This window comes from Camponotus vicinus, unplaced genomic scaffold (assembly GCF_025532165.1).
Source record: "Camponotus vicinus isolate PSW18456_S1 unplaced genomic scaffold, iyCamVici1.0 SCAF_1, whole genome shotgun sequence".
NCBI classification, from domain to species: Eukaryota; Metazoa; Arthropoda; class Insecta; order Hymenoptera; family Formicidae; genus Camponotus; species Camponotus vicinus.
In genome coordinates this window covers 2328932-2342993 of record NW_028141945.1, presented here as the reverse complement: position 1 = coordinate 2342993, position 14062 = coordinate 2328932, and the positions used below count along the sequence as shown (strand labels likewise).

Below are 14062 nucleotides of genomic sequence, written 5' to 3'. Positions count from 1 at the left end.
TAATGACAGCCGCAATTATACGATTGTGTGGAGAATGTTTGTAGTAAGCATGCTAATAAATTCATACAAATAACAACGAGAAATATATATAATAAAAAAATTATATAATATTATTTCTATTATATCTTGAACCGAATTTCGAGAGATATTAATAGAAACTGAGAAAACAATGATTGCTTATTTTGTGTCAAGATATTTGTCAAAGGGAATGAAGTTGGTTTGATGTTATCTAATAGTAAATCATTCATGAGATATAATAATGTCATGTATTTTGCTATATAATCATATTAGTTTTATACATGTTTTATATATAATTTCTAATCTGTTGATAAGAGATTGCATTTCGTACTAGCAGAGCAATTTTTATTTTTCTTACACCAGACATTGATGGAGCAAGACAGACTCGTTTTCCCGCTCGACGAGGGGTTATAGGAGATTCTCGAGATTTAGATATGTTGCAAAAAATTTTGGTTCGTGGCAGTGAGGTGAAATATGATACTTATCGTAGTTGTTGTCCAGAAAAGTATACCTCGACCATTTTGCTTTCCGCACGAACTGCACACGTAAGAAAATGCGCACTGTACACAGGCACATACATACGCCACCGCTAAAAACGACATTGCTACAAAAAATGTGGAATATTTGAAAAGAGATCACAAGGATGGCTTCGGGCAAACGCAGCAAATGCATTTCAACTCAGCACCGCTTTTAATGCTCTGCGTTCTTTTTGCTTCAAGAACAATTTCTGAACTTGACAACTTGAGATCTGAAGATTGAGAATGACTATCTTAATTTAAAAGCTCGCTAAAAAATTCTAGTCTAAAATTTTTAAATTAATTCTGCTATTTCTTTATGTTTTTCTTGCTCTCATTTATTAAGTAAAAGGAAAACTTTTCAAAAATATGTTTTATGACTTTATGCTTATTAATAGTAGCATTTTTATTATGCAAAACCATATATGTGCTCTCGCGTTACATGCAAATATTATATATTTTCATTTAAAATGTAAATTTGATAATTTTTTTGGTGGTTATTACGTACATTTTAAATGGTTGAATCAAACAATATAAACTTCTGTTACTTAGTAATTCTGGCTTATTATTATATGATTATATAAACAAAATGTATTTCTCAATTTATAAGATTAAAAAATAAGTTGGAGCAAGGTTAAAAGATTCTGTTAGAGAAAATACACAGTTTTTGGGAATAAGAGAATAAATTTTCAAGAGCATTAAGTTGAAGTACTGAATTAGTGAACGAATATATATATATATATATATATATATATATATATATATATATCTGATTTAAAATCCGATTCGTGTTCACCAATTCCATTCATTCGCCTTTTAATCTGCCACACATTCAACTTGTCTTAATCTAATGATTTGTAAAAATCTTTTTTTTATTAATAATGTTGAAAATTTAATAAACATTATAAAACACGTTATAATATACATATTGTTAATTTAGAACATCCAGACTTTCTGGCTACTAAATTAACAAAATATATATTCATCTTTCCTTGGAAAAGTATCTATATAAAAATATACTGTAAACATTTTTCCACACATGCACAGCATTTGTGAATAATTTCAAAACTACTGATATATTTAATAAAAGCGCATGAAAAATCTTTAGATAACTTTTATCAGCAATATGACTACAAACAATTCGAGATAACGTAACATATTGCAAATGCTGTATCGATTTCGGCTTTCAGTCATTAATCTGCAGCTGTTTGCAGTGCGTAAAACGGCCTGTCGCCCGTATGTGCTTAAGAAGATATATACATTTCACGTAGCTATAGTCACTTTAGTGAGTCTTTTGTACATATCGCACATAGCGAAGTAAAAGTCACGTACGATTGCTCATCGATCGTATCGAAAGAGATATTTCGGTAAGAAAAGTTAGCTCGCTCTTTCGCACAAATATCTCTTTCCGAAAAACCGAGCTCGCATTATATCACTGCATGTCAAGCGAAATATCACTTTGAAACTTGCTTGAAAGCTAGCCATCGAAATAATCCTCAATTGAACACGAATTCTTAGTGATAGTAGCGATAAAACAATGAAAAAGAGATGAAACATTGAAAATATATCGCCAACAGCATAAATTGTATAGTTGACTTCCCGTTTATTTTATAATATTTATAATATCCTTTTGTCGCAAGAAAGTTACAAAGTTCTACGCGTTTGATCATAATAGAACCTAAAGAGAGAACAAATTTACATGGATGCTTGCAATTTGTAGTCATGAGCTAAAGGCTTCGAAGTTACGAATATGCAAATATTTCCATGTAAATTTGTTCGTCGTGTATTATACTGTAATGTATATCTGATAATACAAAATATGTATCAATAAATAGAAAATGATTTTCTATTTATATTATAAGAAAGAATATGTTACGTGAAATTGAGAAGAATGTTAAATTCAAGGACAAAGACGAGAGAGAAAATAATTAATATTAAATAGATGTCACATAAATATAATATGAAAAGCTAGTCGTTTATTCTGCGTAGATCTTGACCTGCATGAATATAGAATGCAACATGCATGTATTATGCTTCTTGCACTTTATCTAATTCAACTCGAGTATCCCTCTAAAATGCTTTTATTTTCTTGTTTCTCTTATTTCTGTAAAGTGATATTGATGTTAGACTTCATACTATCAGTTTATGCAAATATCACAATCTTTTAGCAATCTCAACAAATTGCTTAACTAATTTGAAGTTATACAACTTTGACAAATGTTTTATAAAAATCGTATTAATCGGAATAAACTTAATTACGAGTACATGTGAATTTAATTTACATGTATCTTTTTTTAATTCGTTCTTATAAATATTATTTAAAGTCGAACATCATATTATTGATGTAATCGATTAGCTTTTACATTAACCAGGAAGGGATACTCGAAGTTATCAAAAAAATTGTTTTTATGTACATATTTCGATTCGCAGGCACAGTGATCGCTACCACTATCATCGCACGGCCTGGCTTATCCTTTCTTTCGAATATCAATTAGCATCAGGATAACTGCATCTACAACCTGGCTCAACCTCGTATTCAACCTGAAAATACTTGCTGCAGCATATTTTTATGCAAAAGGATAATATTTTCTACCACACGAAAAGGATTGGAAGAAATCATGTAAGACATGAAAGCGAAATAAGGAAGGATATTCATCTATTTTATCGGCGTAATAATCCGTGATATTTTATCGCAGATCTTGTAGTAACATAAACTCGATTTATCTGATAAAGAAAAATTTACTTTAGTGATTATATCAGAAAAACTCGTAATTTTTCTTAAACAGCCTAATCTTGCGTTCACTTCGCCGTCGTTAATGCGTTCTAAATAATACAAACAGAATGGTATACTATAACTATTTACATTACTATCCAGATTTTTTACATTCTTACTACTGCACCACGTAGTGGAGGTTGAGTCATGGTGAAGGTAGATTCAGATCGATTAGAATTTAGTAGTAGAAGAATGTGAGAAACTGTAACACATGAAAGCAAAAGTGAAGAATGATACAGAAGCGAAAGATTGAATGAATGGGAGAGAGAAAGAGAGCAAACGATAGAGAGCACACAGACGAGCGCGAAGACGAGTGAAAGAGAGGGAGAGAGAGAACTATATTGTCGAGCATATTTCTATTACTTTCTTGAAATTCGGACCAAGACTTAACCAGCGTTTGTGTGTTCAAATGGTAAAGTGTGTTCTTGGTTGCGGTCCAGCTAGCGGATGAGGACTGGCTGACGCCTAGCCTTCTAGTGTGATGGTAAGCAAGTATACTCCACCAACAGGAACAACTTCTACAGCAACAACAGTTACCACCACCATCACCACCATCACTTCCTCCTCCACTACTACTACCACCACGATCACCAACAACAACAACATTTCCGTCATCATCGACGCGACCGCGACAGCAAAAGTAGTAAAGCTCATGCCACTTCTGGCTTGACAATTCGCGAGTCGAAAGGCGGCAATCACGAAAACCAGATAACACTCGCTTAGTAAAAACAAAGAAGTAAAGTGAGAAATAAAAAAAAAGATAGTAAATAAGAATCATAATCCTAGGTAATCTTGCGCAAGATGCATCCGACATCCCTATCTCCCCATAAGTTTTCACGTCCAATATAAGAGAAAAAGCCGCTACCGATTATTAAGCGGAGATACCTCTCGTCCAGTCTGTAGGATAATATAGTATCTCGCTCGGCTTGAAGAAATAGATAGCATTTGTCGTTACAGTAGTGACTGAAGCTTCAATACAGAACACGAAATCCGGCAGTACACGTGAATAGGCCATTCGTGATGGTTTGACAATGTTTTTTTAGCAAAAAATTGGCCAATTACGCATACTATTATATCATTCAGCGAGGGATATCCACGTTTAACGGGATCATGATACCCGGTTTTATGACCACTTTAACAATGCGTATAAATTCTTTGATCCTATGAAAAAAAAATAGAGGAGCGACGATAGACCCTCGGATTCTAACTCGTTACCCGGATTCGTTATTTTTGTAGTTTGGGCTTAACAGCGAAAAATACTAACTCAAAAACGAAGTAATGTCGAAGGGATGCTCGTAACTGAATGCGGCAGCCACGATGTATAAATGGTAAATACAAAGATCGATTAATCGAAAGAAAGGAACACTCGTGAAGATATAAATATATAAATATACATATATATATAAATGAAAAAAAAATATATATATATACATAAAAGAATAAAAATTATTATAAACGAAATTCAACAATTAGCTAGTTAGATAGGTATATTATATTAAAAGTTACTCGAAACCGATTCGAAATTCGGCGACAACGGGAAGATGGATCTTATGTATATTCGATAGCACAGCGTTTCTATGGAGATAAAATAATCAACTCCTTTGTAAAATTCTTATCCCGTCTCGAAAACCACGGAACTACTATCGGATCCACGTGTCTTATTCCATTTTCCACATTGCGAAGACTTCGTACCTCGGTTAATACACACTTACTTATCAAATTCGTGACCGAACGATAATTCACGCGTGAAATCTTCGCAAGCAGTTAAACATTCGCTTTTATCATTCGAGTCTGTCTTTCGGACACGCATTTAGGCTAGTTGGATACTTTTATAAAACAATCAGTACCGTGGTACGACGTGGGAGATGCCGACAAATTTAGCACATTCCGAACTGAGAAAGTGATGGAACGCGCGAAACACCGATCAGGATCGCCGTGGTTTTTAAGTAAATGTTAGATTTTTATATAAGATGTGACTATGTAGAACCAAAGCAAATCGAGACTCTATATGACGTTTAAGCAATAAAACGTTAAGCTTAGAAAGAAAGAAGGCATCCATTGATCCGTCTCTTTGTAAATCAATCTCGACTGCGTAAACGAGAAACACACGAATTCTCAACAACGAAAAAAAATAATAATAAACAAACAAAATAGTTAGAAGAGACGGTGCGTGCATGCGTATATTTTAATTGTTCCAGAAGCAGTAAAACGATCACAATCTCCCCGATGTCCCGAATTTTGACTTGGCGAAATTGATACAAAAAGGCGAAACCGAGACTCATATAAGTCGTTAACGTGTAAGCAATTGCATGAGTGCAATCGTACATATGAAGGAGTATTAGAAGAAGAAGAAAAGAAAGTATGAAAGTGAAAAAGAGAAAGAATGAGAGGGAGAGAAAGGACGAGTGACGAATAAACTGCACAGCACAAGCGAAAGACGTGAAAAAAAGAGATTAAATAATTCGTAGATAGATACATTGCACAAACAGCACGAAAGTTAGATTAGACAAATTAAGTTTTTCTTTGTCCACGCGTGCCCTGTCCGCGCGGCTATGTCTCTGATCATATGTAACCTCATCATCGACGCACTCTTCCCCCGTTAAAATCATCCGTTTACTGAAAGCGGATCGTCCAGAAGAGCTGCGGATCAAAAAATGAGCTACGGCTGAAACTTATTGTTCCGTCTCTTTTATCTCTGTGCTCGATAATTTATATCTTCATCGTCTTGCTTTTTGCTCCTACCACCTCCTTTCACTCCTTTGGTTTTAAGTATCGCAACTCATGCTCATCGCACCGATAATATTGTCGTCCCTGCTTTTTCTGAGACGGCGTTCATATCGGAGCAATGGGTAGAGAACCGAGTCAAATCTATAGGAAAACTAATGACACACTAAAGCTTCAAGTCCTTAATCATCAAAAATTTTTCAAAATGAGAATAATTTTTCAATGATTTTTTAAAAATATATTACATAAAAAATTTTTGTGGTTATTCTTTATTATTACTATGCTCTAACAAATTATAAGCTTAAAATTAAAGTCGCGAAATGTCATCTGCTTTGCATAAAACATGTTTGAAATATGATATTCGATAAAACACTTCATTGTTTTTGTTTGTAGTGAAAGAGCTTTACTCTGCTCGAAAATATTATTAGAAGCGCTTTAAACAGCACAATAATGTCTCTTTCGAGTGAAACTTTTTCATGATGCCACATTCCATGGATACATAATCCATAATTTTACCTACACGAATAGATAGAAAAGATAAAAAATACAAAAAGAAGAGAAAAAGAGACGAGAGATGCGATGATTAAGGGGCGAGAAAAGTGCGTCGATGATGACAGAAACAAGATAGGATGAACGAGATAGACGACTCTGTTATTAATCAAAAGATAGACGGATCGTGTTTTAAGCGAATCAAAAGCGTTCGACGTTTCTCAATCAAAAAGATCGATGATCAAAGTACGACACATGAATGCTCGAAACGCAGCAAAGAAAGTGAAGAGAGGACACAATCAAACCTGCCCAACATCGCGTAGAGTTTAGATGTTTTATGATGAAAGTAGAGAGAATGTCTATCAACGATCCGTCGCGATTGCGTCAATCAGCTAAAAGAGTGTGACTTTCCTTTTGGAAAGAAAGCTCGACAATAAAAACCGCCACATTTCTCAGAGAGAGAGAGCGATGATTTTTAATCGCGATGAATGATTCTGATACAATAATTCATATCATTCATGTGACATGTTTAAAAAATAACGTTGCAATATTGGCTGGATTTTTGTCACCTTGCTTTCAATTGATTTGCAGCTTTGAAAGAAAATGTTTAGAGATAATTATATACAAATTACTATTACGAATTTTAATTTGTACATATTCGCACGAAGAATATCGAGAGATACTTTGCCAGATTTCTTTCTAATTTGTATCACTATATTAGAAATATGTTTATTCATATGTTCAATTACGTGCATAATTTTCTTACTGAATGCATTTAGCTTATTCTAAATTTTATTATGTCTTTATTTTAATGCAACATATAAATTATTATGCACGATCGCACGTAATGTAAGCGCGACCACGATTATTTCTGCAGTTCTTGCATGTTAATAATAAAGTTTTATCATTTCTCTATTCAGTTCTCTCGTAATTTGCACTTTGAAAATAATTGTGTCTCTATATCTTTTTATAATCAAATGTCATTCTTTCGACACTAAGAATCAGTTATGTCTATAAAAATCGTGTTTTATCATCAAATAAGAAATTGTTTAAAGAATTAAAAATTTTAGAGAGTATATATATACATATATCTAGAGATATACTACATTATATAATAAAATGCAAATTACAATCGCGATTTGCAAAACTTTTACATCATTTAAAATTGTAGCTTAAAAGGGGAAATCATCATGCTAACTGAATCTCGTTTTCTGATAGAAATTGGGTGACTAGCCTCGAGGACACGGCACGAGTATGCAAAGAAAAAGCAACAAAATTATAAATAAATATATATACATATATATAAATACAAAAATGTGTGTATATATATATAAAATATATATATATATATATATATATATATATACACACACTTGTGTGCGCAGCGGCGGCGAGGGCTGTTATTTTCAATCGTTGTGCGTAAAATAAAGCACTGTGCGTGAGAAAGTTAGCTTTTAAGGAAAAAAAGCGATATGAGAAAACATATAAGTAAAAAGAAAATATCGTGTACATTATTAGTTAGGCGAAAGAAATAAAAATATAGGTTATTTTTGTGAAAGGTGGAACGAGCGAGGGGAGAGAGGGGGAACGAAGATCTCGAGTGGCAAGAGGGACCCAATAGCAGACCGTAATACGAATTATGCAATAAGAATCTGTTACCGCGTGCGTTTGCATCTGTCAATCAAATTCTGTACAGTAACGTATACCGGAAAGCGTTTAATCGACAAGAGGATAATTGGATCTGACACACTCTACTTTTACGTTCCTTACGTTCCGCCCAGTTACTCCCCTTATCAAATTGCTCGCTATGCATTCCGACTCGATTCCACCTTCGACAGAGAAAAAAAAGTGACGGATCCTGCACTCTTTTAAAGAATCAGCGTGGACGCCCGATCCTGTAAAAAGTATTTGAAGAAAGGCGCCTTAACATTAAGGCGTGTATATTGACTTAATGTAGACCCGTGCGTTGTCTAGAACATATACCGAGTGAAGCTAGCCGATCGAGCGAGTCCTCATCGCGTTAAACGGGAAACCAAAATGTAGCATAAAATGATAGATAGATAATTATTAATGTAATCTGACTTAGTAGGCAAACAAAAATAGGGACAGTGGAATCGCGAACGGGAATGACGGACGGCGGGGAAATGTAAACCGGGGCGATACAAACTGTAAAAAAGGAGGCAAACTCGAGACGAAGGCTAGAGCGCAAAACTAGCAAGAGATTCACTTATGGTACCTAAAATCATGGACCCATCCAAAAAAAGAAACACGCGCGCGCGTACACGAGATGTAAAAATACATATACGCGTATGTAAATACACACAACACCAAATACACAAGATGCACACGGCATACGTGTAAAAGCGATGAGAAACTTAACAAAAACCCTAGACGTAGTCTAGTCTAATCTAGCTTGTCGATCACTAGGTTAACGAGAAAAAGCGTTCATGAGAAATAGTGCAATAATTATCCGCAAATTATACTCAAAACCCTTATGCAGCACAAACGGCAGGACACGTGTATGTGCATACACTGACATAGAGACATATACATGTATACATGTACACATGCATAAATACATACAGAAACACGCGTGCTGCGGCTGCTGCCTCCATCCTTTGCCCGCGTCCTCAAGTCGCAGTTCTTAGATTCTATAACCCGGCAACGTATAAGACAGTATAATTCACATCGTTTCGAGATTTTTACCATCGCATCGTTTAAATCCCAACAAACGACTATCCCTGACTATTTGACTTTTATCGAATCTTATCATAGCCTTCAGTTTCAACAAAAATGTGTTCCTTTATTTTCTTCTTCGTTTTTCGATTATATAACGTATTTCCTTTCCTCTATCTTAGCAATCCAAACAATTATATAATTTCAATTTTTTTCATTCACATGCCCCTTCCTTTAATGCTCTCTTATTTGTTTCCTTGACTGATGTCCTGATGCCACCGCACACGTTCCTCCGCCTGAACAGATTTATCTCGCGGAGACTTACCAAACGATAGTCGACAATCATTGAAGAAACATACATTTAGAAACTTGTACATGTTCTTTTCATTGAGGGCTATATAGGTATTAATTATTGTTACCGACATGTTTGCACAAGTCCCGTGCAGGCAATGGACAGAGGAGGTGGTGTCGGTCCTGGAGAAAGTAAGAGAGCAAGGTGTATCGATTACTATTCTATCGTGTTCGCAATGCTTTTGCCTCTCGCAAGTGTATTACAAAACGCGATTTTGATATCGACACGTAGGCATCGCGAATGGACACATGAAACATATCATCGAGCTAATCAACTGATCCCACCACTCCCAATAGAAACTGCAGTAAGGGACGTGGAATATAATTAATCAATTGGTGCTTCAAGTTACTTAAACTATAGCTGTATGCTCGTTTCTTCCCTTTTCGCGACCGATAAAACCGTGACGCTTAAAAACAAATCTTAACCGACGAATCGAAACGTCACCAAATTTATTGCATACTGCACTTATTTCGATCATTTCGAATCGCACATGTAGCGATATGACAATCTCTCTTTATAATTTATTTCGATGTAATTCGAATGTGATATCAAGTATTAGTATAGTATTTATGGGTTGTACTTAAATTTTAAGATGTCGCTTTAATTTCCATTCACGAGTATTAACCTTCGCACTTATAAATATTTGTGAACGACACATTATTAAAGACAAGGCAGCAAGTTGTCCGAATTCTTTGCGTGTTGACTATCGATATGGGCATATCAAACTTATAGTTTTTTTAACCAATAATCTTATTAAACACATTATTGAAACAGAACTAATTTCAAATTCTTCTAAACTATTGTGTCCTTTATTAGGAAGAGACTAAATTTTATATCGCGAATTGCAACTAAACACGCGAATATTTTCTTTCTAAGCGAAGTGCATTTAACTAAACTATTTATTTTAAGATGCCCCTCGAGAGAATCTAATATAATTCTTAGCAGGACGAGGGCAGCAGTCGGGCCAAATTGGGATACTTACCGATGCAAAGCACCGTGGAAACAGCTTAGTGTTAGTGCAAGAATGTTTAAAAGAAAAAGCAGTGAAAGAAAACAAAAGTAGGAGCCGTAAGCGTAGATATCGAATATAATATAAAATTTAAAAAAATGTATGTATATAATCATATATAAATATATATAAATATATATAAATATATATAAATATACATAAATATATATAAATATATATATATATATGTATGTATGTGTATATATATATATATATATATATATATATATATATATATATATATATAATACAAGAAAGACTACAAACAGACACGCGCATCTATATATAATAAAGATATGTATATTATATATACATATGCATATATGTGTAAGAAGATAATATTAGCCAACAGATAGAAGCTATATCGAATGTAAGCTTAACGAAGAGAAGAAAGGAGCGAACGAATGCGGGGCATCTATAAATGCGCGCGCCCCGCGACATACTGTGTTAAATACCTTTAGCTATAAGAAATAAGAAAATACATTAAAGCGTACTTGTAAAAGAAAATAGATGTTGTGGCTAGCCTGTTGGACCCCCCGTGCCCCTAAAATAGGCACGTCTAATATGTATGGAGCGATAACGAGAGAAACAGAGTGAGAAAGAGAGAGAAAGAGAGGGTGCATGTGCATGAAAGAAAGCGTGTGTAAGAGAAAAGAGATTAATAGGGCGAGCATGCGAAGAAGAAAAAAACGAAGAATATGAATATATCGGATATGAGAAATAAAGGGGATGAGAGGAAGAGAGAATGAGAATGAGAGAGAAAGCGAAAAAAAACCAGATCTAGTATGCCTCAGCGAAAAAGCGTTAAGAAATAAAAATTAAAAAAAATAAGTACGATAATTATGATCGCGTCCGATTCATACAGAGATTACGACGTTCCTTCATTTTTTTTTCGTAGCTTTTCGTACAACTTGACGAAATATGCGTTTGCAGAGCTCTGTAGATGTTGCCCCTTCTCCCTATCCCGATGCGACACGCGGCATATCACTTACGATTGTATGCTAAGAAGTTAGGTGCCTTTATCCACTTCTTTGTGTGTATGCATTTCGATAAAGAGAAGAACAACGAGGAAACGAGAAACAGCGAAAAACAGCGAGAACGCGTGAACACACAATCGGGAAAAAAAATAACACACATGTATATCACACATTAATAAAACAGCGTAGCGCAGCTTGAGGGAAGGGGCCGGTATGACATCCATCCATCGTGCATCCAGCATTGTTCGATACTGTGCACACATTATGGAAACAATCTTCGAAATGTAGGTTCAACGAAGGCAAGCGTCATAATCACGAAAGCGACGAAGGGAGGAGGGGGTGGAAGGCGCGATCGAGCGCTCGCGACTTAAGTAAGATTCTTCCGCGATTAAACGTATGGCCCGCGGGGTCCTATGGCAGCCTCGTTGCATATTTAAGTTAAGGAGCTGGGAACGCAGCTCAAGAACAACACGCCGAGCGAAAGCTGTATAATGTACATGTAATTTGCAACAACGCGCGCAGTGGCGCACGCACATGCACAACAATATATAAATCACACACACACACACACACACACACACACACACACACACACACACACACACACACACACACACACACATGCACACGCACGCACACACATGCACACGCACGCACACACATACGCATGTAGAGAAAATGGGAGAGCCAGAACCGTGTACTACGCGCGCGGGCAGCAGAGACAGCCTTGTGTACACAGACACAGCGAAATGTGTACACTTGCAGAAACAATTTTCACACGATACACACGCAACACTACCGCGAGACGCCCTAGGACGTGCGTAAGAAAAAAAAGGAACGTGTATGATATTATATATACATAATATAGCATATAAAGTACACTATAAATAATGATGAATATAAATAAAAATATATATAAATACTATAAAAAAGTAAACAAAGTATAAATATGAAGGAAGTATATAAACGAAAATATAGGATAAAACACGCATAGGGCTTAAGAATACAAGATATTATTATGATGATGTATGGTTGGTTTATAATGTAAAATATATTATAGAAAATGTATGTTATTGTGTTTTACTTTCCAGTCCACCCCGTATTGATATTTTTTTAACAATAAAATATATGTATATAATGAAAATGCATATGCACATTAATATTAAACTCTAAATTCTCAATTTAAAGAGAAAAAATACAGAAATTGAAATGTTCGAATAAGGTAAGTTTATACATACATATATATGTTTGCATATTTATTATTACATATTTTTTTGATAAAAAATATGTGCACTTGCAAAAATAAAAAATTAAACTCGCTAATCATTTCACAAATTTTCTCTCATTGGTCATTTTTGCGTGGCTGCAATAATTTCGAAGCAATAATCTTTCTCATCTGTTTACATGATGAAAACAAAGAGCATTTAACTTTAAGTACAAACAACGCGTAACAATTAAACGTTTGTATTCAACGGTAATTAAACGTAAACATCGCTCGCATCGATAGTAGCCGCGAGATATAACGGCTGTATACGCTTGTTCTGCCTGTTAAAAAAATAAGGGTTGCGCGCCGCAACGCAGGTAATTATACAAACGCAGCGAATGTGAAAACGAACAGAAGGAAATACGCGCACCATGCGAACATTAATTGAAAAAAAATGAAATTATATAACACGAAAGAGAGAGAGAGATTGCACAATATATTTAATTCTGAAAAAATATTTATATTTTAAAAATAATAATATTTTAAAATCAAAATTTCTGCAGCAAATTAAGTAGAAACGTTATTTAAAAAATTTTGAAAGAAAAGAGGAATATCAATCGACTCGCTGGAGAAAAAAATAAATGATATATCCGAACGCGTACTAAAATAAATACAAACAATTTAAATGTATCGTGCATCTCACAATATATTTTTGGCCTGTGTTTTTCAAGATTCTCCGACGTACATAAAAACTTTCTATTTTGCAATGTCTATATTTCTTAAATATGCTCCAGTATTTAAATGCTCCCCAATCTCTCTGTATTTACCGAATAATATGAACGATGGTATCTTAAAGCGCGATGAAATTTAAAATAAGTGAGGACTTCTTTAGCAAGATTCGTGCTTAGGAGTCACGGATGTTACTGTGAATAGCACCCTTTGCGAAGCAGTCCCCCGTGCATTCGCACACACCTGTGTACACGTCTCTGCGTAGATGGGAGATCGTGTGTTGCATATAACCGGTAGATACAGCCGCGCTTAATTGCGAGGCAGAGGTGCGGTGCCCGGTTATTTTAGTCTGGGATGACATGACAGCCGAGGAAGTCCGAGCCCCGCGTGTGCAGCAGCATCACAGTAATGCTCAACCGCTCATGTGTCGCATTGCACACATCATTTTCTTGGCTGTACTAATTTCGTCATGTCGAGAAACGTATCTTCCTTTTTCCGTCAGAAAAAGAGAAAGAAAGAGGAGAGCCTTCTCTTTCTCTTTCTTTTTATCTCTCTGTATTTTATATCTCTGTATCACGTGGGGTAACTTTATAATT

At 35.0% G+C, this 14062-nt stretch overlaps 1 protein-coding gene and 1 long non-coding RNA gene across 11 annotated transcripts in view; one reads left to right on the top strand and one right to left on the bottom strand.

Moving 5' to 3' along the window:
* LOC145963593 (nucleolysin TIAR) overlaps positions 1-12601 on the top strand; it is a 423794-nt gene extending 411193 nt beyond the window's left edge. For 4 of the 10 annotated variants that reach the window (XM_083085717.1, XM_083085771.1, XM_083085752.1 and 1 more), the window contains one exon: positions 8079-12601. In XM_083085717.1, coding sequence (XP_082941843.1) covers positions 8079-8150 — 72 coding nt within the window. In that variant the 3' untranslated portion in view covers positions 8151-12601. Of the gene's footprint in view, positions 1-381; positions 971-2963 lie in introns of those variants that run through there. The other 6 variants (XM_083085726.1, XM_083085762.1, XM_083085730.1 and 3 more) reach the window with 5 other exon arrangements.
* LOC145963665 (uncharacterized) overlaps positions 1-14062 on the bottom strand; it is a 30466-nt gene that overhangs the window by 10793 nt on the left and 5611 nt on the right. The gene's annotated exons all lie outside the window — the stretch shown is intronic.